At 38.6% G+C, this 27,595-nt stretch overlaps 3 protein-coding genes across 7 annotated transcripts in view; 1 reads left to right on the forward strand and 2 right to left on the reverse strand.

The window, feature by feature from the left end:
- The first annotated feature begins 876 nt into the window (after positions 1 to 876).
- Positions 877 to 14,859, forward strand: LOC135072386 (nidogen-like). The gene is made up of 7 exons (XM_063966294.1): positions 877 to 1,099; positions 6,976 to 7,466; positions 7,766 to 9,534; positions 9,623 to 10,624; positions 10,698 to 10,872; positions 11,380 to 11,664; positions 12,337 to 14,859. Exons 1-7 carry the CDS (start codon positions 917 to 919, stop codon positions 12,554 to 12,556), a joined length of 4,125 nt encoding a protein of 1,374 aa, XP_063822364.1. The 5' UTR covers positions 877 to 916; the 3' UTR covers positions 12,557 to 14,859.
- Positions 14,808 to 16,961, reverse strand: LOC135072391 (transmembrane protein 50A). The gene is made up of 4 exons (XM_063966305.1): positions 16,754 to 16,961; positions 16,317 to 16,445; positions 16,006 to 16,138; positions 14,808 to 15,851 (listed from the first exon to the last, which is right to left on the reverse strand). Exons 1-4 carry the CDS (start codon positions 16,847 to 16,849, stop codon positions 15,739 to 15,741), a joined length of 471 nt encoding a protein of 156 aa, XP_063822375.1. The 5' UTR covers positions 16,850 to 16,961; the 3' UTR covers positions 14,808 to 15,738.
- An 886-nt stretch (positions 16,962 to 17,847) lies between these two features.
- LOC135072388 (chitooligosaccharidolytic beta-N-acetylglucosaminidase) overlaps positions 17,848 to 27,595 on the reverse strand; it is a 34,994-nt gene continuing 25,246 nt past the window's right edge. For all 5 annotated transcript variants that reach the window (XM_063966298.1, XM_063966297.1, XM_063966300.1 and 2 more), the window contains 9 exons: positions 27,122 to 27,243; positions 22,735 to 22,869; positions 22,041 to 22,146; positions 21,639 to 21,817; positions 21,425 to 21,523; positions 21,012 to 21,132; positions 20,687 to 20,779; positions 19,793 to 19,940; positions 17,848 to 18,975 (listed from right to left, as the gene is read on the reverse strand). In XM_063966298.1, coding sequence (XP_063822368.1) covers positions 18,891 to 18,975; positions 19,793 to 19,940; positions 20,687 to 20,779; positions 21,012 to 21,132; positions 21,425 to 21,523; positions 21,639 to 21,817; positions 22,041 to 22,146; positions 22,735 to 22,869; positions 27,122 to 27,243 — 1,088 coding nt within the window. In that variant the 3' untranslated portion in view covers positions 17,848 to 18,890. The remainder of the gene's footprint in view (positions 18,976 to 19,792; positions 19,941 to 20,686; positions 20,780 to 21,011; positions 21,133 to 21,424; positions 21,524 to 21,638; positions 21,818 to 22,040; positions 22,147 to 22,734; positions 22,870 to 27,121; positions 27,244 to 27,595) is intronic.

Below are 27,595 nucleotides of genomic sequence, written 5' to 3' on the forward strand. Positions count from 1 at the left end.
ACCTACAGGACAGTTGTTTAGACTAGAAAGGAATTTGATCTTAAACTTCTCGATACTTAGGGAAAAACATTGTTATTATTCTGTATAGAACCATAATGTGCTATAAAGATGGCAGCTATCTGTAATGCAATATGTGCGTGAGTTTATATTTGTACAAAAACGAATGGGTGACTGATAAAAATATTCCTTTGCCGTCCACGATGAATGAAATTTAATGTAACCCCGATTTCTAGTAGATATCCAATCTAAGATTCTTAATTAACTCCATGGGAATTGATTATACTGTAAGATAGAGCTCAATTGTATACAATAAAGGAAAAGAAAAGAGTAGATATCAACTTTTTATACTCAGGTATCCTTCAAAGGTACACATCAACCACATCAAAATGTATGTAGGCAAGACTTTAAAACTTACAAAACAGTTATGGCAGGTATTGCTGAATTTAAATTTAAGGTAAAAGTTTCAAATTAATCAATGTCCTGTCATAGGTACTTCGAGCTGGCATTATGTAGGTAGAGCAAGTTCTCCTATGCATGCATGCATATATTACTGCATATTCTAAAAACATGAAAAGTATCAAAGAAAGATTATTATTTCTTATTAGATCTTTATTTTAAATTAGGTAAATTATTTCGAAAATTTTGCTTTTCAACATTAAAAAAAATCCCATATTTTTCATTCACTGGCTTAAAAGTTAAAACAGTATTTTGGCGTTTAAGAGTTCAAAGTAAGCAACAAAACTTTTTTTACATAGACAAGCAGGTAATATTTCTGAAACTTTCGTCTACAGTCTGCTTTAAAGCGACTCCCGCATTTCGCATTCTAGTCAAAACAATGTTCCAACGAAAAAGTCCCAAAACTCCACACAATCGGGAGCGTAGTTCAAATCGGCAGTGTAGTGTGCCTCCAGCCAACATGTGGACGTGCGCAGGAGTTCTGGCGCTACTTGCGAGCGCGGCGGCGATCACGCGCGACCAGTTTTACCCGTACGGACATGGATTGGACCAGAGATTGCCCCGGGGCGATCAGGTGGCCTCCCCGGAATTGCCCCTGAATGTACCCGTCGTGTTCTACGGGGAAACGTACGAGTCTGTCTTTGTGAGTAGCTGTGTTTTCCTTTGTAACAAATGCATGTGGTTACGCTAAGTTTTGGTTTAAAACCCTTCTTAAAGGATTTTTAATTGTGTTGTGATCATACTCATTATTCCCTGAGTGGCACATACTACGCTACATTTAATTTCCCGGAAATATAATTTCAAAGAGATCCTTGAGATTAATTTCTTAGACGAGTAAAAGTTCACAAAAGCTCACATTGCAAATGCAAAAGTGTATTTCTAAGGGTTTCTTATAATTTCTTCGGTCAGAAATTGTGTTCCACGCATTTCTCTCTATAATTCTTTATTGGCTGGACTATAACACAATACTTTGAAAATGTAGTTATTGTTTTCTAAAAACTGAAACCCAAACTATTCTAAAGCTATTCGAATATTAGTTAATAATGATTTAGCCTTAATTATAAATTATTTAGTTGACATTTACTTGTACTATTTAAAATAAATACATTTATCAGCAAGACTACATACTTTGTTAATAACTTATTTAAGGAAAACATATTTGATTTTGCGTCTGTAGAAAATGTAACATACGATTACAAGTTTCGAACTCGCGATCGCTACGCCAAGTTACCGAAATTTAATGAACTGTAACCGACATGACATATTAGTCATTGAAAAACGGAATTTTAAAAATTGCATTGTTGTCCTGTAAACACGTAAACACCAATCACATTTTCTATTTATTAGCCAAGGGTTAAAAGCTAAACGAAAGCTCTCATGAAACTTCAGGGATTCCATCTTCGACCCGAATAGATCGCGCTTATTTCGTGATAAGTAGTTTTAAAACATTAACAGAGTTCCTTGAGCTCTTTTTATCTCCACAAAACGATATACTTACCTATCCCGAATTGATAGAGCCGTTATAGCAAGCTATATTTACCTAACTATAATGCAAATTATAACTAAATAAGCCCTGAAAGGGCTTACAGGCCGTAAGAAATTAATTAAAATTAGACGCCGATAAGCGACATGACACTTTCCTGGTAATTATGAATGAATAGAATACTTTTAAAGTTTCTAATCTTTTTCCCGAAAATACTGTGTATAAAGTGGGCATAATGTGCTTACAAAGAGACACTATAATTTTTCTCATATACAAAAATATTTTTGCTTAGTAACTACATAGTACCTACTCATATACCTAAAATGTATTTAAACTGCCCAATCATTGCATGCATAATATATTATTTCAACTATTCCTTTTTTTACTTTTCAGGAAGTATTGTATAACTTTCGCATAGTTTTGCACAGTGAATAGATAATAATTTAACATTGTAATCAAATGAATGTCAATATATTCAACCCGAAACCGATAGGCATTAGAGAAACAATAGTATGTTGTTTTACATATTATTTTGTATTGTTTCCATGTTGTTACAGTAACCTATATTGCCACATTTTATTGTAGTGCTTAATTTGAAATATTGTAATTTTAAATGAGTTAGAACTTGAACTGTGTATATTAGAATGAAGTTGTAAATAAATTCAAGGTTAAGTTCACACAGTACCTATTTACGAGTAGGTACGTACATACTAGTACTTGCAATGACGATTTCACTTTTTAAACCTTTACTTTTAATACAGCGTCACTAAGCAACTATAACGATATTTAAAACCAAGTTATTAAAATACAAACCTTTTTCAAACTTTTTGAACCTGGTTCTAGACTAGTGAGCATTACAGAAGATCGATCCTAGTACAAAATATGTGTGTGTGCTTTCCTACCTGTAACATGTGCCATGAATTATTTTATAGCTTTCGGTTTGTATAGTCTGGGTGTCTTCTGTACTTATTCATATAATAAACTAGCTGACCCGGCGAACTTTGTTCCGCCTTAATGGCAATAAATAAGCAGACTTTTTTTTATTTCGAACGGGATAAAAAGTATCCTATGTCCTTCTCCTGGCTCTAAACTACCTCCCTGACAATTTTCAGCTAAATCGGTTCAGCCGTTCTTGAGTTATAAGTGGAGTAACTAACACGACTTTCTTTTATATATATAGATATGTATTTAAAGAACATGTAGGTCTTGTAGGTAATCCGTGGTTTGGTAGTTAGAAGCTTTGCTTAGGTACTTTCTGACGGCGCTCTGGTGCGGATCCATTTTATGCTATCAAAGATACGGCTACATAGGGAGAAAATTATACCCATCAAACTGTTTTAATACCAGAAGGCTTAAATACCCAACAAAGAACTAACTAGCTAGCCCTTTCAGAACTGCCCTTTGAAAGTTCGTTTTAATTTATTGCGTCCGAACCTCTACATCTAAATATATGTATATAACTCAAAGGTGACTGACTGACTGACATAGTGATATATCAACGCACAGCCCAAACCACTGGACGGATCGGAAATTTGGCATGCAGGTAGATGTTATGACGTAGGCATCCGCTAAGAAAAGATTTTACGAAACTCCACCCCTAAGGGGGTAAAACGGGATCCACGCGAACGAAGTCGCGGGCGGCCGCTAGTTAACTCATAATTCTAATCCTTTGTTAATGTCAAAGGTTAATGCCATACATGTTTTCGACGTTTTATTTGTTTTGTGTCCCAAAAGCTGCATATTCGCGAACGGCAGATAGCGCGGCGGAAGCGCGGGCGCAGTGGGCGGACGGACGGTCACTGCACTGCGCCTGCGGTTACGCTGAAATGCGCTGGACGCATGCGCTGTGTTGCGAAATTACTTTAGGTAACTCATTGCTCAGTGTTACTAATGTAAGTAAGGTGGACAGGAAATTATGAATGGCCCATTTAGATGTAAACTGAAGCTTTGAGGTAAAGTAAAGGTATATGACTATGACTATGACTATTTAAAGTTCATTGTAGTCAGCGTCAAATAGTTCGTGACACCCAAAGTAACCAAAGAGTTCGAAACACTTCTTAACAAGTTTTTTTTTTTCAACTTTTTGGCCACTTTGGGTGTCACTATTTGACGCTGACTGTGCAAAGAAGATAAAAGAGAAATTAGGTAGTATTCAAAATTGTAACAATAAACGAAAAACGCAAACATTGGTTAGTCCAACATTGATAAATTAAACCTAGGTTTGAAAGAATCATGTGATGATCATGTTTCAGATTGAATCGAGTGTTAAAATTTTAAACACATCCGGTTTCATGTCTTACAGCATGTAGCTATATTATGTCATGCTTAGATGATGCTAATGATAGACAGTAACTCAGAACTAAAATAAATCTGAGCATGGTACTGAAACATGAACATTAAACCGTTTCAGATGCTCATTGCGGCTCATAAAGTTTCAGACATCAGGTTGATCCCGATTCAATACCCATACGAAAAAAACAGTGTGCTTACCATGAGTTTACGTTAGGTGTACTCGCTAGCGAGTAAAAGTAGCAAAAAAATGAAGAAAACATTAATCAATTAAGAATCATTATGTACTCGAAAGTCTTCCCTTATTAGTCGTGCAATAATTTCTAATCATGTAGGTAGGTACGCGTTCGAAAGTAAACTCAATATCGCATGCGAAACGAAGGGGCCTTAAAAACTTTGGGACCTTATCGTATGGTTAGACAAGAGTCGGGACCTTTCGGAAGACATTATCATGGCCGGGTCACACGCAAGTTTACATAACTTAATCACGCCGATACGGGCTATTGTTTAAAATAGCGACCCACTATCGCCAGCAATAGATATTCTAATAGTTTGTCACGTCTATTAGATTTAGAAGGAAAAAATTTGGTAAATATCTGCGGTCGGTATACGCGGCCGCCCGCGAATTCGTACGCGTGGACTCGTGGTTGCATTTAGCAAAACCGTCTTAATGATCACCTACGTTCTAAAAGGAACCCCCATGCAAAAGCACTTGTAGTGTCTGAGATGTCGTGATGAGTGAGTGAGCCAGTCAGTCAGTCAATCAGTCAGTGACCTTTCGCTTTTAAAGATAAATATGTTTAACATCACCTACCTACCTTGAGGTGGGCCAAATTCCAAGGTCATTAAACATTAAACTTTCGGTGAACACTGCACTATATTTTCACTACACGTAAACGATCACAGTTAAAAAAACACATTTATTAAAGGAGTTTAATAAAAATCAATGGGTTTTAGATCCGAAAATCCCGAAATAAATCGAAATCCATCGCGCGTCCGCGGCACGGTGCCGTGCACCAAGACATTTGACTGATACTATTATGCAAAAATAATAACTACCTCCCAAAAATTTATAACGTGCAAATCATGTAGGAATTAATTGTATCGATGTGATGCGATGTAACGAAACACCGAATTAACGGTATTTTCTAAATAGCAAATTAATGATGGCCTACAATTTCAATGAATGTCTGTGACGTGACAGAAGCAGTAAAAGCGCTGTTTCTTTACTCTTCACAGAGGATTTATGAAAATAGGCCTTACGTTTGACGTCACTATAAGATTTCTATTTCAAAGTCAATCCATTAGGAATTGAAATCGAATAAAAAAGTCCGCTGATTGATTCAAAGGTTAACTGTTCATTCCTATTTATTACAATAACTGCACGTGTAATATACTTATAGCCTGGCCAGGAACATAAAAACCCTCGCCATGTTGCGGAAAACTAATGGTACTAATTTCTTTTAATGGCAACAGTAACTGAAAACTTCATTGATATGTCACCTTGCATGTCAGTCTATTGCTGTCAAAGTGTAAACAAACTTTATATTAAATGTGCGCAATTGATTTTGTGAATTAAATTGCTAAAATCTTTTTATAGTCGTGAAAGAAAAGTGGTTCACAATGTGTTAAAGTATTTGTCGAAGAGAAATACTAAGGATTCGGAGAATATTTTCATTGATTAATGTTTCCGACAAAGGTTGTCAAATTGACTGACATGTTTATTGTATAGTACAGTCCACTATGAAAATTTGCTGTGGTTTGTTTCAACTACCTATTTTAAAATTTTTTGTCACTTACTAAGTGTTGAATTTTATGGAATTGGGAAAGAAGTACCGAGTTTGAAGTGTTCATGAGCAGACATTGCAGTTGAATATTCAAGTTCTGAATTTGATTATTGATGAATAATAAAATAAATCCTACTAGCTCGATTGATGGTTTCATTTAATTTATTTAAACCAGGTTACCTATAATAATATTTTTTCGTTAATTTATGAAAATATAAAATTAGCCCGTAATCCTGAATCCTGATACATAAAGTTAGCCTATTAATTTAACACAGGTACGACTGTACTCAGTGTTGCACTATCAAATGCAATTGACGCGCCTCTATGCCAGGGTTTTTATGTTCCTGGTCAGGCTATACTTAGATAAATCGACTTTTATTATGATGGTATGACATAATTACACAGACAGCCGTGTGGTGACGGCAGAGTAGAATACATTTGTCACCAACCCCTACTCTTCCCGCGGGTGTCGTAAGAGGCGACTTAGGGACTACACATCAAACAGAGAATGGGCAGCAGCGCTCTCTGAAAAACATCAATCTTTTAAACTGCGATCTCCAACCCGCCTGCCAAGCGTGGAGATTATGGCAAAACCCTCCACCATAGTGGAGGAGGCTCATAGTCCAGCAGTGGACTGTAAAGGGCTGTTGATGATGACATAATTATACGCGATAAGACTCATTGAACTCCTTTGCTGCAGGTTAGATCACAGTCGGGTCAATTTAGAAAACTATCTTCTGTTTAATTGACTGCATAACATACAGTATATGCCTGATCTTAGTTGAACCCGGTGGTCTGCGTACTAACTATGCTTTAGGTTTTATTTACCTAAATAATTTACTGTATTCATTAAGATCTATTTATGTCAATCCGTAATCTAAGTAGTTGCAATAGCACTCTATGTGCATAGTTTACGGGATTAGTTGCAGGACTTTTAAAAATATTGTTTCTTTTTTACAGGTAAACAACTTCGGCGTCCTATCATTCAGAGCTGACATCCCTCAGTTCCTCAACTCGGAGTTCCCGCTGCCATACCCGTCAATAGCAGCGTTCTACACCAACGTTGACACCACCGAGTCTGGTGCCGTCTACTACAGAGAGACCAACGAGACCTACGTCCTCGTCAAGGCCGAAGAGAGCGTCCAGAACAACTTCCACGATTACTTCGACTTCAAACCGAGCAGCGTCTTCATAGCCACTTGGGTCGACGTTACTTACAGCTCCCCCCAAAAACACAACCGCAAGAACACCTTCCAAATCGCCATCATCAGCAATGGGACAGAGAGCTTCGTTGAATTACTGTATCCTGAAAGGGAGATACAGTGGATACAAAGGGACACGCAAATATCAAGCCTTCCTGATGCGAAGGCACAGGCTGGTTTCAATGCTGAAGATGGAAGAGTATTTACTCTAAGAGGCTCTGGCAGTCATCAAATCCGGAATATAGTGACGTAAGTTACATTCAAAAGCATTTTTCCGTGTTTTGTATTTCGATATTTTAATATGAGTCTACTAACAAATCAAATATCAGTATCAATTACCTGACTTTGTTTGTATTTGTAATATACATTAATATGACGTTATTTTCATAATGCGATCCGACGATTTTAGCATGTTCATTTTTCAATACATTAGGTCTCGTATCTCAAAGGGGCCTACAGTCTCCTATAGGTACTTAATTATTTATAGAACTAAGTAGTAAAACAGGACTGCGTTTGTTTATTTCATGGATTAATTCACTTACTTCTAGATGGTCGAACATCCACGAGCCTGGAAAATACGTGTTCCGTGTGGGGAACATACCGTACGAGGGCAACATCGCAGTGCCCGACCAGTACAACCAGAACGAGGTGGAAGTGGAAGAGGAGTCGAAGACCTGCGCGCAGACCGGGCCCAGCGTGTGCCACGTGCAGGCGCGCTGCGTCGACTACCAGGCCGGCATCTGCTGCAAGTGTATCGAAGGCTTCTACGGAAACGGCAAGTCCTGCATAAAAAACGACGTGCCTCTCAGGGTACACGGCAAAATTAACGGCATCATCAACACCGTACACCTAAACGACGTCGACATACAAGCTTACGTCGTCGTATCAGACGGAAGATCATACACGGCACTCTCCCTGGCTCCTCCTAATCTCGGCAGCAGTCTGCAGTTGCTCAATGTCCTCGGTGGCGTCATAGGCTGGCTTTTCGCCAAACCTTCAGGCACAGCTAAAAACGGCTATGAACTGACCGGATCACTATTTAATCATACCGCTGATATATTCTTCCCTGCCACGGGAGACAGAGTTGTGATAAACCAAGAGTTTTTGGGGCACGATGTATTCGATCAAATTGCATTAGACTCTGACATTCGGGGTACAGTGCCATTTTTAGTGACTGGAACAAAACTTGAAATATCAGAATTCCAAGAAACCTTATCTTTTGTAGAGGCAGGTGTTATCCGGTCAGAATCCACACGTACGTTTGTCAATAAGGCCACTGGCGAGAAATACGAACAAGTTGTAAGGCAAACATTCATGTTTAACCCTTGTCGGTATGCCCCCAGATCAGAGGAAGAAGCTGCTCCTGTAACATTGAAAGTGTCAAAGAACTACTTGGGTTATGAGACCAAAGATAACATCGTAAGATATGGATCTAGTAACAAAGTCGCGCCACTGGGTCAAGATAACCCCTGTGTAGAGGGGCGCAACACTTGCGGCCCGTATAGCACGTGTGTTGTTGAAGGTAGTTCTTTTTCGTGCGTGTGCCAAACAGGATTCACCAGCATCTACCACAACGACGCGTCCATTTGCGTAGACATAGACGAGTGTGCTGCCGGGACACACAACTGTGACAACAATGCCGAATGTCTCAACAACGAAGGAGGATTCGATTGTAGATGCAGGCCCGGATTCGCTGGCAATGGAATAAGCTGTCGTAATTTAATTGTCGGATGCAGAAGTGATACCTGTGACCCTAACGCACAATGTATAGAATCAAATACTAATACTGAACCGAATTGTATTTGTAATCCTGGTTTTACGGGCAATGGGAAACAATGCGTGGAAGACTATTCTAGGGAAAATGATAAATATAAAAGATGCTCAGAGTGTTCTCCTTATGCTTCTTGCATGTATTCAGATCAGCAAGCTAGATATGTGTGTGAATGTCTACAGGGATTCGTAGGTGATGGATATCAGTGTGTGCAGGGAACGCCAGCAACAGAGAGACAAAGCACTGATGTTGCTTCGGACTTTTATAAACAGCCGGGTTCTTACCCACCATACTACTCAAATACTCCTTCTACTTACGTCCCACCCGTATCATCGACCCCGTACTACCCACCAGTCACCTCCACTGAGAGTACCACAAGCGAAGCAGAGTACAATGAGACATACGTATTGCCACAATGCGACGACGCATACGGTTGTGTTTGCCCTCCTGGATACTCAAGCTATAGAGATGAAAGAAATAACGATTTGTGCCGTTACGATGGTTTTGTTTTTGCAGCTCCAGCTCAAGATAATAATGATACTTTAAGTGAGAAGCTTTTATTTATGCAATACAATAACTGAATAAATTATGTAGCTCTGAACTTAAAAATAATTTGTCCTTTTTCTTTTTTCAGTTAGATGTTACAGCGACTCCGATTGCCCTCCTAATGCCATCTGCACGGTCACAGAACCACAACCACATCTGTATTATCATCGTCAGCAAGGAAACTGCGTTTGTCCAGAAGGTTACGAAGGAGATGCGTTTGAATGCATCGAACGAACAGGGCTCGAATGCTCCTGTGGCGCTAACGCTCACTGCATTGACACAGCAGCGGCTGAGGTCATCTGCGTATGTGATTCAGGATATCACGGCGACGGTTACGTTTGCCGACCCAACTTCAGTTGTACGAACAACTCAGACTGCGAATACAATGCTGAATGCAGGCTCGACCCTGGCCGCAACGAATACGTATGTCAATGTATAGAAGGATACATAAAGGATGAAAATGACGCATGCATTTTTGACGGTCAGCTGTGTAACGGAGCAGTTTGCGCCGACCATGCGTCGTGCCTATACGATGAGACTGAGCAGGTCAGCTACTGCCAATGTGACCCGAACTTTGAAGGGGACGGCATTTTGCAGTGTGTACCACAAGGACGCACTTGTGACGTGACTCACGACTGCAGCGTCGACGCTTTGTGCCAGCCTTACGATAACACGTATCAGTGCATTTGCAAAGAAGGGTTCACTGGTGATGGTTACACTTGCAAGCCAGAGGTGAACTGTAGAACGAACCCGTATATGTGCGACGCGCACGCGTCTTGTCTGAAACGAAGCGATGGATTCGTCTGCGAGTGCAACACCGGGTACAATGGCAATGGAAGCTACTGCGATCTCAATCCCAGAAGGGCTGGCAACTTCTTAGTGGCCAGTGACGGTGCGTCCGTATACCGCGTGCCCTTCAGAACGACTCCTTGGGAATTCGCCACGCCTTTAAACAGTGCCGTTTACCAGATTGCAGTGGGAATTGATGTAGACTGTCTTACAGGAAGAATTTACTGGGGTGATGTCGTTGGAAACGGGATCAAGAGGGCTGCTTATGACGGATCTGCGTTTGAACAATTCCTATCAAATGGTTAGTATTCAAGATATACCATACCTCTTGATTCATTCAATAGTTAAATCTAATCTAAACCTATTTTTTGCAGATGTAAAATCACCTGAAGGCTTAGCAGTGGACTGGGCGGGACGAAACGTATTTTGGACTGATTCGAAGAAATTCACAATCGAAGTAGCCAATATCGACACGAAAGTCAGAAAAGTTTTGTTTCAAGGCAACGGAATTCAGAATCCTAGGGGTATCGCAGTTCATCCACAGAGAGGGTGAGTAGAGGCACATACTCTTCCATCAAAGAAACTCTTACCTTTGAGTCATCATCACATAATGGCAGTATAGATATAAGAATTATAAATGTGTATACGCCTGAAAGGGTAGGATCAAGTGATACTCTGTAATTAATTTAAGATCTTTCTGTAACCTTGTTTCTATACACAACTAGCTTTCCGCCCGCGGCTTCGCCCGCGTGGAATTTCGTTTGTTAAATTTTCCTGAATTTTCTTTGCTATAAACCTAACGGAGCCCGAGACCTTTCCAACGAATGCAAAACCGTGGAAATCGGTTCGTGCGTTCTGGAGTTATAGCGTCAGGGAGGAAAACCCGACTTATTTATATATAGTAGATAAAGAACTTACTTACTTACTTACAGTGAGATCATAAGATTTTTCAAACAACTCCAAGATGACTGCCTTGCATTTTACTTCTTCGTCATCGTTCTTCAATCATTCGCTACCGCTATCGTACCGTAAGTAATACTCAACTTATCCTTTCAGGAAAATCTTCTGGTCGGACTGGAACCGCAACGGTCCGAAGATCGAATGGGCGAACATGGACGGCTCACAGCGCGGGGTCTTCCTAGACGATTCCGACGTCCAGCTGCCCAACTCGCTGGCCATCGACTGGGCGCGCGACCGCCTGTGCTACGCCGACGCTGGCTTGCACAGCATCAAGTGCGTCAGCATCGACACCCAGGATCGGGAGACCATCGCTGCTAACTGCTCCCATCCGTTTGGCCTCGCTATCAACGGCGATAGGTTCTACTGGTCGGATTGGAAAACGTGAGTTTTTTAACGCTCTGTTTTGTCATCCAGATTTATATCATCATCATCATCATTTCAGCCACAGGACGTCCACTGCTGAACATAGGCCTCCCCCAATGCTTTCCATGTTGATCGATTGGTAGCGGCCTGCGTCCAGCGCTTCCCTGCTACCTTTACGATGTCGTCGGTCCACCTTGTAGGTGGACGTCCCACGCTGCATTTTCCGGTACGCGGCCTCCATTCCAGAACCTTTCTGCCCCATCGGCCGTCAGTTCTGCGTACTATGTGCCCTGCCCATTGCCACTTCAGCTTGCTAATCCGTCGGGCTATGTCAGCGACTTTGGTTCGTTTACGGATCTCCTCGGAGATTTATATCGTACTCCTTTTACTGTAAATTGGTTGTTTGGTTTCAAAGTTTCTTCAAAATTAATATTAAATTATACCTCATAAAGGTAGCAAGGAAGGCACTGGATTCAGGTCGCTATCAACCGGTCAAAATGGACATCATTTGGGGGAGGCCTATGTCCAGTGGACGCCCTATGGCTGAAATGATGATGAGTAAGAGTATGTCAGAGGTATCTTTTCTCGGGGACTAACCTGTTCTTTACTGGTTGCGATTTTAAACGCTACATTCCTGATACTGCCTAACAACAATAACATCAGCATAGTAACCTAGCTGTGTCCTTCCAGGCTGAAGATCGAGTACATAGACACGGTTTCGAAACAGCAAGGCCAGGTGCCAGTGTCGACGGCTTCCCGCCGGTTATACGGGGTGACGGTGGCCCCGGACGGTTGTCCGGCACTTAACAACGTGTGCGAGTACCGGAATGGCAACTGCGGTACCGCGCAGTTATGTCTGCCGGACGGCCGCGGCGGCCGGACGTGTGTGGACGGCGTTAGCGGATACTGAGCGTGAACTGAGAGACACGACGAAGCGCAAAGCAGAACTTGACTTTATATGGCTCAAGATATTGCCACCACAATTTGAACGTTATTCATTCAAAAGTTTGTCACACTAGATCCGTTATGTGGTCTGTGGTCAGGTCAAAGTGAACGCAGCCATAATCATAGAACGCGTCCAATGTGACAAATATTTGTCAAAAGGTCAAAAAGCAATGAAACTTTTTAACATGCCGTGCACTTTATAGGATTAAGATAAAATAATGTTTCTGCTTACAACTGCGTCGTTTTCATTCAGTTCACGCAACCCTAGTGGGTGTAGGTTAGGTTAAGACTGGGTGCAGTTTGCTGTGTACAGTTCACATTGGTAATGGATCCGAATATCTGAGGCATGTCTGTGTTTAACTTGTTCTGAATACTGTGAATATCCGTTTTTTGGGAAATGTATATAAATAATATTGCCTACAGCACAGCTAGAATATAATTGAAATAAGTTAATATAAGAGTATTTCTCAAAAAAAATGTACGTAACGAAACGGTAGTAACGAAATAGTAAGGCCATAAGGCTTGTTATACATTGGCGAAATATTGTGAATGCTCTTCATTTATTCAATTCGAAATATTTGTAAGTATGCACCCAAATACGGGGTAATATTAAGGGGTTAGAAATAAAATAAGGGAGTAATCATTCATACTATTTTAATAAAATTATTTTTGTTCCATCATGTTTATCCATTTTGAGTCGTTCTCTGTAAGCTTTTTGCCTTTCGGCATTGGTTTTTGGCGGCATTCCTAAAAAAACAAAAGAAGTAATCACATAAAAACGTAATCTAAATGATTTAATAATTTTTTGCTGGCGGCACTTCTGTAAAGCAGATAGTATCCAATCCTTTTCAACCGACTTCAAAAAAGGAGGAGGTTCTCAATTCAACCCGTATGTTTTTTTTTTTTTTCTATGTTTGTTACGCGATAACTCCGCCAATTATGAACCGATTTGAACAAATCTTTTTTCGGCGTATAGGTAATACCTCAAGGGTGGTCCCATTTAAATTTAATAATAGAAAAAACAACCCCCAAGGGTGGAAAATTGGGGATGAACTTTTTTATACGCAATATCTCCGCCGATTATAAATCAATTTGAACGATTATTTTTTTGTTGAATAGGTATTATCAAAAGGGTGGTTTAATGCGAATTTGAAGAAAATATTTCACCCCCAAGGGTGGAAAATTGGGGATGAACTTTTTTATACGCAATATTTTTAATTTTTAGTTTTTTTTTGTGTTCACGCATTTGAAGTCGGTTTTATTTTTTTAAAAAGTTAATTATGTTATTAACGCTCTATATTTTTTGAAATAAATTAAGTAGTGAATATTACTATGCTTAGTCAGGTAATAACAGTATACACTCAGCATTATGTTGTACTTTTTCGTAACGTAACGAAATTCGTAAAAAACGTAACGAAATATTAGACAAAATGAGATCAGAAACAAGTATTTTTTTGATAAAATTTGTTACAGCAAATATAAAAGCTTACTAAATGTTCGTACCACACGTATTACAAAAAATGGTTAAATGAAAACTTACCGTTCTATATAAAATCGCTGATTTTACTGCCTGTTACGAAAAAGTAATCCCACAAAACACACACGTTTTCACTAATTTTCGCGATAGATGTTATGGCGGAGACGTCAGGCCAACAGCCATTCAGAGTGCAGCTATTGTTGTCCGTGTAAAATAAATACGGAATTGTTCAGAAACCATGGGAAAGTAGAAATAAATCGTAACTAAAGAGTAAATAACGAAATAGTAAATGAGAGCGACTCATTTTGTTTTTTTGCTTTAAATTGCCAATTCATTATGACACCCCATAGAAAATCAATTTGATACAGAAACTGCGATTACTGTAGAACGATAATACAAAGAAATTTACAATAATTTAGTTACGTATCGCATTTTATGAAACAAAAATACATGAAAAAGCTAGGGTGGCAAACAGGTTTTTGTATGAAAGGTAAAAAAGGACTATTTTTAAAATATCTAAATATTTGGTAATAAGTAGGATTATAGCTATAATTCTTCGTTATCTTAAAGATTAATATTCATCCTTCAAAATTGTGTGTGTGTTTTTTTTGTGTGATGATTTATAAATATAAAACTTTTGACCTGTTTCAAAGCACACTTTTTTTTTTCAAAATGTACATTTTTTTTGAGAAATACACATAAGTTACTACAACCAAAGCAAATATCCAAAGACTCTGTCTTTCAATCAATGTAATTTATTGATACCAAAATAATAAAGTTATTTATTTCTACATCGTTAATTTTAATTCCTATGGAATATTAAAGAATGTTAAAACAATACTAATATAAAAGTGAATAATATTTGATAGTATAAATTATAATATACTTGTAATAAACAATACATTAATATGATTAATACTTAAATAAAATCATTTATATACAAAATACTTTACCCAATTCCTCTCCCAAAATTTTTGTCAAAGAAAAAAGATCTTTATAATAATTCAGTGTTATATTTTGAGATTTACTAGTGAAACTATAATAACAATAAATCATGAAACTATTTATAAGTAATATTATAAGAAAATTACTTTCAACAAAATTGGTTTAGCGAACCAACTCAATATTTGGCTAATGTATAAAATGATGCATATTTAAAATATCAGCGATGTTTGTATCATTCTTCTTGCAAGCAAAAATCTTTTATCATATTTTACAATTTTTTTACTATAAAAAGGGCACTATCTAGCCTCCCATTCAAACCTTACATCCAATATCATTAACTATTTTGAAATAATAACATTACTTTAAAATAAAAGTGTAGCTAATGATGACATGTTAAATAATGGTTATTGTGACCAATAAAATGGTGTCTTACTTTATAAGCCTTATCTATCTATAAACAGGCCTGATTCTGAAATTTTCTGTACCTCTGCAACTTGGTTACGTATTTCTCCATTATGAGTTTACTGGTTGAAGAATCAAAATATATTTTAACCATAACAATGGAGAAAGCAATATACAAATGTATATTTAGTTTATAGTACGATCGTAGTCATGAGTATTGTGTTGTAGAAAATAAAAAAGAATAGAAAAAAAATAAGAAAAAAAGTTATACTAACTTCATGCTGAATCAGGCCCATTATTTACTTAGTATAATCAATTGATCTCTAGCCCCAGAGATCCTCAGTGCGGGCAAACTTGAAGATCAAAGATCCAGCAAATATGAGTGCGTTTTGCAGGAACAGGCAGACACCTGGCCAGGTCTCGTTGTCTCCTTTAGCTGAAATTTTAATTAGAATTAAAATTACAAAACTGCAGACAAATACAGATAAGATTCAATGTAAACAAACAATCTTCTTTGTCTTAAAACTTTCTAGATGACCTAGTTAATAATTCCAAGACTTATTATTGTATAATAGTGGCTTTCAATTTACCATTGACATAATTGGCGAACAGAATCCAGCATGACGCAATAAGGGATCCAAATCCGATGACGAAACCGAAGAACAACCAGAGGCGAGCTCCACGGGGTCCCATGCAGCCCCCAGTGTATGTCTCACCACGGACCTGTAATTACATAAAGTTTTTCATGTACCTTTCTTACATTAGATGCTCAAAGATGTTACCGCCTGAAAATCTCAACTTGTCTAATATTGGAGGTCCTCTAAGCATTCAATTCTAAGGACCAAGTAGCTGGTAAGTCAGAGATACTAATAAATCAAATAATATAGAGTTCATAAAGTACCTGAGCGTTAGAGACTGAGTTGATCATGATCAGTGATAAAGTCGCCATCACGCCACACACGTGAGCCGCCTTCAAATGGTTGGGCCTCGTCACCTCTGCGTCGATCATAAACCACCATCCTGCGAAGAACTGGATACACGAAACTACATCAATATTCACGTTAACCCCTGAAGTTTCAAGCCAAGTTTGACACAGACACTTAAACAATGGCACACAGTCTTAAGACAGTAAGATTACACCTATGACGGAAATAAAACAATGAAATAATATGACCTTAAGGCCCATGATTGAGGATTTTATGAGGCAAATATATACGTCAAATTCATACCAAAACCCTTAAATATTTCATCCATCATGTAGACTGATATAATAAAAGCCATAAATAAACAATAAAGCTAGTTTTTTGGATTCGTAAACAATGATTCATCGACACTTACAAGTAACCCAGCGAATATGGATGCGATGATGTTCTGCTTCTCTCCACTCTCGAACCACACGCAACTGGGCATCGTGATATTTTGGCAGCAATTCATCGTGGATTGGGAATTTTAATGCGGATTCTAATGTGATAATTATAAGAATTAATAAGAAAGTATTTTGTTTTTACAAGCAAATATTGAAAATCACGAAGACAGCTGACAAATTTGACAGGTGACACTTGTCAGTTATCAATATTTTTTTTGGTTTGATTCTTTCAAAAATGACAAAAGCATTATGCTATACAGCCAAGTTTTCAGTTTTTTTTTTAGAAACTTTTGCAAACTACCCGCAATTTTCGCGACGTGTAAATGCAACATTTTCTTTCTTAAAATAAAAGTGCTTTTTAAAAGCCTACATGCAAAAGTTTAATATAGTTCCAAAATACTGAACTGTCCTATCGATGACATTGACAGCGGGGCGCCACCGTCAATACCGAATCGCTGGTTCCGATTTTTGCCATGTTGGAAACCATAAAGTTGAACGATGGTAGCGCCCCCCTGTCATTGAGTTTGGCGGGACAGTTCAGCGTGGGTCATCTATAACAGGAGTTTTAATGAGTGAGTTTTTTAATTCACTGGTGTAATAATACAGGGTGGAGGAGGAGATTACAGGGTTTAAGAATTACCTAACAGTAGGCAGTGGGTTTTTACTTATCCTTGGAGCCATCGCGGCATCAGTATTCAAACTTATTGAACTGTTAAGGCTATTTAAATACGACGTCAAAAAATAGTCTTGCTTGTTCTAACTTTCATAAATATTCATTAGCCTTTTTACGATACTTTGTTAAAAAATACGATTCATTTAATACCTGCACCTGGCGGGAATCTTCTTCAGCTAACTAAGGTTCCAGGTCGATAAATGAGCAAGACTTATTGAAGTTTAAAACGATTTATTACAAAAAATATGATTTATGAGTTGGCTATGTATTTACTTGCGCAGCGTTTTGAGGAGAGTGGGGCTGAGGGCGTTTTCGTCGAGAAACCAGTTTCTAGCGCCGTTCACAGTACCTTAAAATATGGATAAAGAGGTAACACATAAAAATACATTTGCGTACTTTTTAATCATTTTATTTATCAATAAAAGTATTTATTGCAAAACATCACATTTAAATTGGAACGTATAAGTTTTATATCTAGTAACTTACATAATATCTAATTAATAGAAGTGCACCAAATTGACAAAATACATTTAATAGTACAAGCTTAGCGTAATCAATCACAGTGACATAATTTGCTTAAGAATACTATTTTGTTGTTCCGGGCGGCGCAGGACCGTTCGTTATGGCAATCCATAAGGGAGGCCTTTGTCCAGCAGTGGACGTTATTTGGCTGAAACGAACTATTTTGTTGTACCTAAAGTCTGTTCGCCGAGAGTTGATAAATATTATGAAATGTCTTGCAATAGCGACTGTCTTCTGTATGGCGGGCGTCGTTTGTCACAACGCGCACTGAGTACCATGGTACGAGCCACGCAGCTGTCGTCAAGCGCTCGGGCCGGCGGGCCGCAATGTGTGAAACGCAATGTGTGAAACGGAATAGATTTATTTTACATAAGACCGAAATGAATGGTATGACAGTGGGTAGGGCTTTGCCCAGCATTGGGATACACTATAAGCCACTTGATAGTAATGAAATACTTTTTATCCAACACATGGACGCCACGTGTTTGATCCGTATCCCCACGTATGCCCTAACCGGAATAATTCCCGTAAATTTAAAAGATAATCTACCAACTTTTTCATTATATCGACAAAAATAATTAGCGGGCCGCAATTTACAATGAGTTTAGAACCTCTGATATTTAATTTTTTTTATCAACTCTCGGCGAACAGACTTTAGGTATAATACCTGGGCAAGTAATGATCGAGGCAAAAGAGTATTTTCATGTAGCATTAATGAACCTTCTACTTACTTCAATTTAATTAAAGTATCGTCGTCCGCTGTCAACTGTTCCAAGCCATAAGTAAAAGAAAAAGAAAACATGTTTGTTCATTTGAGTCAATAAAAAACTCTACGTGGACTTCTAGAAAAGCCCCGTTGCTGTTGCCTCTAGCCCGGGCGAACGCAGACGAATCTGGTGAGGCTAGCGTTGAGATTACGAGTAACAGTACCCCTCGTTTTGGTAGCACCATTCGGGTTGCAGGGACTCCGCCTGGATGCCCATACGGACTAAGCGCTCCCTGGAAAAGTAGAATAACATATTATTCGTTGCAGATTGAAAGACAAGCTATCCCTCGGTACTACTGAATCTTCACTTGTTGGATATTATTGGAGAACTGTTATGTTAGGTCTTGTTTTTTAATGAGTTAGTAATTTGTTTCACAAATTAGTATCTTAGCAATAGTGTGAACGAAAGGTGTATTTTTTAAGTCTCGCTAACCGTCGCGGTAAGCTTAATAAATGCTTTACGAGTAGTTTCATCAAAATAGACCAGGGATGGCGGGGTCGAATCAGCGTTCCTCAGATCTCGAGTCCGACCGACGCTTTCACTATTGGCACAGAATAATAATAAGTATTGGGCTGTCGTGACTTTATTGGTCCCGTTTAGTGAGGTTACCATAAGCCTACGTTGCCTTATTAAAATTCCTTAGCGATTAGAGTCTCTTCAAAAACTACATTTTAAACAAACATCTTGAAAATATCGAACTGCCTAATTTTTTTTTTTATGTGACAGGAGGCAAACGAGCAGACGGATCACCTGATGGTAAGTGATTACCGTCGCCCATAGACACCCGCAGACCCAGGGGCGTTACAGGTGCGTTGCCGGCCTTTAAGGTGAAGATACGCTCTCTTCTTGAAAGCTTGCAGGTCGTATCTGTCCGGAAACACCGCAGACGACAGTCCATTCCACAGTTTGGTTGTACGGGGCAGGAAGTTTTCTAATGCGGGAATCGAACCCACGACCTTTCGCTTGCCGGGCGACTGCTCTTCCAACTGAGCTACTTAGCTGGATGAACCCGTTGTCGTCGAGGGTTCGATATTTAAAACCTAGGTTACCTGATGTGCAGCATGCGGTACTCGGCGTCCTGCCACGAGGTGGCGGGTTCGGCCCACAGCCGCTCGGCCAGCGCGGCGGCGCGCGGCCACAGCCGCCCGTCCAGGGTCGACGTGTCTGACTGCTCTGACCATAGCGCTGCTTCACCACCTAGGTAGAGGAAGACATTGGCAGTTATACATAATAGCATGCATATAGTTCCAAAATACTGAACTGTCCTATCCATGACATTGACAGTGGGGCGCCACCGTCAATACCGGATCGCTGCTTCCGATTTTTGCCATGTTGGAAACCATATAGTTAAACGATGGTAGCGCCCCCCTGTCATTGAGTTTGGTGGGACAGTTCAGCGTGGGTCATCTATAATAGGGTATTTGACACCACCAATCAATTGACGTACTTTTTAAAACTGTCAAAACGACACTCTCCCATAGATTTTGTAAAAAAGTTCTTTCTCTTTATCTTTTTAAAAAAGTTGTGCTTTAGAATTATTGGGAAATGGTGTCAAATACCCAATTGCCACGCGCTGGCCATATGAAAGACCGAGGGCTTAGTGTGAGTTTACATCAAACGTCGTCACTGGCGAGCGAGCGCGTTAAAAAATATAAATGAAGATTTTAGTTCTTGAAAGTTTCCGCTAGTGGCGCTGTAAAATCCGTCATACATTTAATGTCACTTCCAGTCGACATCGAATGCGTTTGACGTATACCTACTCACACTACACCCCCTGATGTTCGCACATTTCACAATGATTTAGCTTCTTACGACATCAACGACAGTGGAAATGGTATTATAAAAATCTCTTCAATATGTTTTAAGGGCAACTTAGTAGGGCAACCTAGCCCCTTTTAATGTATGCCAAAGTTCATATAATATGGCATATAACTTTTACTGACCTAAAACCTGATCTCTGTGTTCAAGAGCGATAACTGCTGGACTGTTGTCATATACTTTCTGCCATCCGATGTAAGGAGAACACCAGTTGTTACCTGAGACAAAAATAAACATCATGTTTAAACACCAATAGATAATTAATACTAATCCAAAAACACTAATGTGTGACAGACATGGTTCTTTCTTTACAGTCTGCATTTGCTGAAGGTACTGCTGATGTACAACAGACATAGTCCTATACACCCTGTATAAAGGTAAAGTACTAATGTGCGACAGACATGGCCCTTTACTTACACCCTGTATAAGCTAAAAGTATTGCTGACTTACCAGCGCCGACCCACGCTCCGTAGCCGCAGTCGAAGTAAAGCGCATCGTAGTTGGACATGATGAGTCGGTAGCCCTTTTCCAGGAGACCTTTGATTTGAGGATCGACGCCGGTGGTCCATACCTGCAAGCAAACAATATGTCATAATCAGTATAACTTACTTTAATTCGAATGCTGTGCCTATGTTGTACCAGGGAGGAATAGTCCCAAGCAATAAGCTCTACCGTATTTGCCCAGATCAATAAGTTGAAGTCACTGGCTTGTGACAGAAAGACCGTACTTACTCGCTAAATGGCGTCAACTGGTGAGTACAAAATAATAACTCTCTATAACTTTCTATTACGTCATTTTGAAACGTAGGTAATCCTGACACTACTGTTTTGGATCGAAAGGATTCAATGCGAAAATTACTCACTTGGATAATGTAGTCGTCCTTGTTCAAGTAATCGTCAATGTGCTTATAGTTTGTCAAAGTGCTAGTCCACAGGATGAGAGGAAGTTTCTTCCCAAATGCCTGAAAAAAATCACAACTTTATTCAAAAACTGCCAATCAGAAAAAATATTTGGACTGGTAGTAAGTCATATTACAGACTTAAACTCTGATTGCTAGAGAATAGAACACATTTTACCTTATAAGCCTTATCCTGTGCCTTCTGCTGGAAGTAGTTCCAGAGCTTGAGGAAGCTCTCCTTGTCGAGGTCCCAGCGGTTTTGCATCATGAAGTTCTGGATGGATTCCGAGGAATTCCAGCACGCTTCGCTCACCTCGTCACCTCCCATGTGGAAAATGTCGGTGGTATCGAACACCTCTGCAAGAATATGGTCATGATAAGTATCAAACTATATGTTTAACTACCTACATACACCGACATAATAATATTATTATCTGTGCCCCGACTAAGTTTTTGTTTTTATTGTTTGAAACTGCCAGACATAAAAACAAAACGATGTCGTCAAGATAAGAAAAAAGTCGAAAGTTTTTCCGATTTTCAAATGTTTTGGAAAACAATCGAGCTCTCTTTCGTCACTTACCAGCCATATCAGAGTAGATGTCCTCCAGATACTGGTAGAGCTCGTCTTTGGTGGGGTTGAGCTGACCGCATGGGGGCTCCACGCAGTATGACTTCCATGGTTCGGCCTGTGAAATTAATTTATAAACTTAGTACGAGTAGTCTCGTTAACCCCTCAATGCTTGTGGAATTCAGAAGCTGATAAAGGTGACTGAGTTTCAGTACCAGCGATATGTTGTCATGAAGACCATTTCGGGACAACATATTGCTATTGCTACTACCAAATAGGCCAAGCAATAATTTGGGCCGTGGCTGTGTGAATTATCAGCATAATATCTAAAACATAAGCCTAGCCACAGCTACAGACAGACTTTTTATCGGCCGATATTGGCAGTATGGACAATATGAACATGTCATTATGTCGACATTCGGCATCCAAAAGTTGCTGGATTGAGGCGTAGGTTTCTGCCTGTAAAAAGTAAAAGGTGTATGTTTGTACTACACCTACGAGCACCAGGTACAAAGCCTAGCCACATACTAACAGACTTTTTGTCCGCCGATATTTGCAGTGCAGATCTTAACATCAGGTGCGATTGTGGTCAAATGCCTGCCTTGTTATGCATATAAAAAAAAAGTATGGACATGTCATTCAATCGCTGGATGGAAGCGTAGTTTGCCTGTAAAAAGTTTCTCGCCAGTCATCTCGGGGCTCGTACCTTGAAGCAGACGGTGAGGTCGGTGTCCTGCCATCCCTCGCCCACGTGCGCCGGCGCATCGAACTCGGGCAGCACGCGCACGCCGCGCTCGAGCCCGAAGCGGACCACCTCGCGAATGGCTGCCTTGGTGTACACCTGGGCAAACAAAGTGGACGTCAGATCAGAGGGCTGAGTGTAGGTACTTTAGGTAGGTACTTTAGTAGGTAGGTACTTAAATCTTTTTTAGACAATTTCACACATCGCCAGCTAGCCCCAAAGTAAGCAACTTAATGCTTGTGTTATGGGTGCTAGCTTAACGGATATACTACTTATATACTTTTTTTTTTTAAATACATACATTATACATAGTAACACCCAGACCCGTCACAGAAATTAAAATTCATCATTTCAATTTCTGCCCGGCCGGGAATCGAACCCGGGACCTCTTGGCATAGTAGCACGTTCTGAACCACTACACCAAACGGCCGACAGTGTGGGTTTACATCTAACGTACTCACTACACTAGTGGGCGCGTAAAAAAAATGAAAATTTTAGTTCTTGAAAGTTTCCGCTAGGGGCGCTGTATAATCCGTCATACATTTAATGAAATTTTTTTACGCGCTCGTTCGAGGACGTTTGATGTAACAAACTCACACTAAGCCCTCAGGGCCTGGGAAACAAAGATAAGTAGATGTCACATCAGGGTGAACACTGGGACATCTTATGTGATTGTATTATGTGCTAGTTTGCAGCTAAAATGTAAAGTCTGATGTGCTATCCACTATACAAAGTAGATTTAGGAAAAGTCGCCCGCAGGATCTAATCGAGACGTCAATCGTCTTATTATTCATGTTGATTTCCGTGAAAATCCAAAAGATAAAAAAAAAGCTGCATACTTAAACTACTTAAGTATTAAATTTAAAATGTCCAGAGAAATTATAAACCTGAATCTATACCTTGATTTTTTAGAATCCAGCAGAGATGTAAACAAACACTTTCATACACAATTACACCATAATCACTTACGTGTTCATAATTGTTTAAGTTTCTGCTGAATTCTAAAAAATTCGACTTATACGTGGGACACTATTTAAGTTGTGAGCCTAACTATGAAAACAAAGTAACGTAAGTGCGCCTATTAACGACCCCCCAAAATTTGTATTCTATTACCGCCCTATTTTTCTTTCTTTCATAAAAGACATAATAACAGGTTCCAGAAAACACGTTACCTAAAAAATATCTAGATATGTTTATTGACTATCAAATTGATTAAAGTTTGTGTTCGTAAATAACCAGTAAACGGAGTTATTTGATATTAAATGGGACGCGCCCGCAACGGACGCACTTTTCATACTGACGCGCTCCCAGCTACTTAAGGTGCACCTTGTTATTAATTAGCGATTTTAACACATTTAAAATGAGTATACCAACATAATTTTGCATAACAATATTATTTCGTACTTTAGTTTCCTTAATAAACCCTCAATATAGCCCTCTCGCTGTATTTTTGTGGCTTAAATACAATTTTAAATAAGGGCGGTAATAGAAACACTTTTAATAATTTGGTTCCTAATAACGACCCATGGCGTTGTTAGAATTTTGATAACGTTTTTTACTTTTAGTGTTTATATCTTTAATTACGCATTTAACCTCCATTTTGTTATTTTGATCGATTCATAAAAATATTTCACATAATAAAATCAATTAACGCCATACGTTAATTGTCATAGGTTTGGCATAAAACTGCAATGAACATTAAAGAATATCTCTAATAATGTATGACAATAGATTTTATAAAAACCTGTTTAATTCTAATTAGTACCTATTTGATGTAAAATAAAACCTAATAAATATGATACTTCACTGATCATGTCTTCATTAAAGTAGATATTTTAGCTGGTTACTATTTTTTTTTACGGTCGCTAATAGAATAAAGTAATATTCATACTTAATTCTATTACCGCCTCATAACTATAACGCCACCTGCGAAGACTTATAAGCCTGTATTTTGTATATAACTAACATTTATGACATGACACCAAACCAATCATGCGTTATCACAACTACCATGTAACTTTTTAAGATCTTTTGAATAATAAAAAAATAATATAAAATAATTATACAGACAGTGTCCAATTGTCCATAGTTTAAATTAAAATACACAATTAAAATCAATCAAAAACTAATTAAAAATTATAGTCAAATTAAAAATAAAATATTAAATGAAAATTAAATTTTATTAAAACTCAAATACAGTTTAAATAATGACCCCCACTACTCACTAGAACACCGGGTACCGCGTAATCAAGTATAATAGAGGAATTTATTATTGTACTATTTCTACTTGATTATTTATTTATTTTCGAGAAGCGTGCCTTCTCTTTTAATAATAAAAAAAAATAACTTGAAAAAAATAACAAATTTAACTAAAACTAAAAGCAAAACAAATTTAACTTGAAAAAATCAAGTGGTTCCTGAGCCTCTAAGCGGGAATCGAACCCGTGCCTCTTGGAATATACCCAATTGAAGAGCAATATTTTTAGCGGTCGGTAATAGAAACAGAAAAAACGTTAATAGAAACACACCTCGTCTATAGGTCGGTAATAGAAACAACTGCTTTTTCAGATTAAATTGCTATTTATTAATTATTGTGTGATTGTATACTCATTGTTACTACTTGAATTCAAAGATTACTTCATCATTGTTATAAATAAATTAAAGTGTCTTTTCTATCACCACGTCTTATATCTAATTTTCTAACGTTTATCCGAAGTCAGCTTAAACTGGCGGTAATAGGCGCATTTACGTTAGTTTATTATTAAAATGGTATTAATTGCGTTTATTGGTATTGTCTTTCATGATTTATGTACTTTTTAATGTGTCCGAAACACTTTTCATAGCATTTTTCCACTCAACTTGAGGCACCTCCAAAGCATGGTTTTTGACCGCACTGACAGTTGCTTCTGGCTACATAAATCGCTGTTCACGCATTTAATTTTAATAAGTATATGGGTACCAAAAGAAATGTTTAGATTCCAAGCAAGAATTTTGTAGCGTTGGACCTATTTATTTCATATTTTAAGTGTTCAAATAGTCAGTTGTTTGACGAGACGCGTAAAAGCTCACATTTTCGTCACGAATGGCGATTCGACTATGCCGGTCAGTTTCCCTTATTAAACTGAAGACTTTTGGAAAAAAAGTGGCTGTTTACTATTAAGAATTAACGATTCTAAATTTCTCTAATGACGTTTCTGTCATTAATCGAATATTTCGGAAAAATAGGCAATCGTAAGATTCAAAGTGTTCCGAGCGCATGGGACTTTTCTTGGAATTGGTTCATCTTAAAACACCCCCATAGTCGATAGCTGTTTATTTTCAGGATCATTATGCATAGATCCTTAATTCGTCAACTGTCACAATTTTAAAAACGGCTTTGAAAGCTTTTTAAACGTATTTATCAAACATTTCCAAGGACTAAACGACATAAGCGTCCTATTGAGCGTTTGAAAAATTTTGTGACATCCAGCGAGAAAAAAACTTATTCACCATAATATGGTCATACAATATTTTATTACTGCTAGTGGAATTAATGCCTAGGATTATCTCAATCCTACGATATATCACATAACGAGGTTTCTCTTCCATTTTTCTAACAACATCAATGTTTTCCGCCACTATTAGTCATTTTGGACGACTTTCGCAAAGTTCACTGGTGAGCTAATGACATACAATATTATACTTCTTAAACTAGCGTTTTACAATGGTAAAGGACAGATCTTTATCACCAAAAGTTAAATTTAGCTGACCGCTTCAGTTTTGTATTGATTACCTAACCACGTCGAAAGTCATAATAAATCTTCGCGCGAAAATTTCCGCAAGTCAATTCCATGTTTTTGTAGTCAAGATAATTTTCAATTCAATGTTAATAATACAAAACGTGCTCAAATGATAAAAAGTTTTGAATAAGGTTGTAGTCAAAAATGTCAAACTTTTCATTAAAAGTATCAGATGTCGTCTAACACACGTTATGTTGTCGAGGCTCACAACTTAAATAGTGCCCTAGTACGCAAGTGCAGTTTTTAGATTACGAAATTATACAGAGTCTCCCAGAATTGTATACTGTTATGGGAGGTAACTAGATCTCTTACCTACCTACCCCTAATATGAAATTCTGGAACATCCTGTAGAAGAACAGAATAATAGAAGACTCTACCAAATTGATGAAATTATACAAAATGTCCCAGAATTGTATAACTGTTATGGGAGGTATCTTGACCTTTTATCTACCCTTAATATGAAATTCTGGAACACCCTGTAGAAGAATACAATAATTATAGAAGAATCTACCAAATTCATGAATGTTTTTATTTCATCGGTTTTGCGTGAATGAGAGAGTAAAGAGACTGACCTTCTGCGGGCTCAGGGCGCCAAACTTGTAAAGGTTGGGCCGCTTGGTGGTGACGAAGGGGAAGCTCTGGCTGTCCGTGATGTGCCAGTGGAAGGTATTCAGCTTCACCGCCGCCATCGCCTCTGGAAACCATAGCATTGAATAGAGCAGTGGTTCTTAACCTTTAAGTCATGAGGGACCATTTTACCAAATTTCTGTCTTGTCAGGGACCACGAAAGGTTAGACAAACTTCGTGGGTGTATAGGTAAGGTCATTTTGAGAATAAGAATGAATTTCTAGCCCACTGTGCGCCGTTTGCGTTGTTTTGACTGGACTCATCACGTCACATCACTTGTTTCTTACGATGTCTTCGCGGACCACTTGGAATGCCTCCAGGGACAACCAGTGGTCCGCGGACCACCGGTTAAGAACCACTGGAATAGAGAAATCTTCTAAGGAACTGGATATCATATTATGATCCTGTATACCAGCTAA

The sequence above is a fragment of the Ostrinia nubilalis genome, chromosome 6, assembly GCF_963855985.1.
Source record: "Ostrinia nubilalis chromosome 6, ilOstNubi1.1, whole genome shotgun sequence".
Taxonomy (NCBI): domain Eukaryota; kingdom Metazoa; phylum Arthropoda; class Insecta; order Lepidoptera; family Crambidae; genus Ostrinia; species Ostrinia nubilalis.

Coding starts and splice junctions, on each gene's coding strand:
- LOC135072386 (XM_063966294.1), top strand. CDS start 917: ATGTGGACGTGCGCAGGAGTTCTGGCGCTACTTGCGAGCGCGGCGGCG. Junction 10,625..10,697: donor TGAACAATTCCTATCAAATG/GTTAGTATTCAA, acceptor TATTTTTTGCAG/ATGTAAAATCACCTGAAGGC. Junction 10,873..11,379: donor GCAGTTCATCCACAGAGAGG/GTGAGTAGAGGC, acceptor TTATCCTTTCAG/GAAAATCTTCTGGTCGGACT.
- LOC135072391 (XM_063966305.1), bottom strand. CDS start 16,849: ATGAATTGCTGCCAAAATATCACGATGCCCAGTTGCGTGTGGTTCGAG. Junction 16,446..16,753: donor CCATATTCGCTGGGTTACTT/GTAAGTGTCGAT, acceptor TCGTGTATCCAG/TTCTTCGCAGGATGGTGGTT. Junction 15,852..16,005: donor GTTCGCCAATTATGTCAATG/GTAAATTGAAAG, acceptor TTAAAATTTCAG/CTAAAGGAGACAACGAGACC.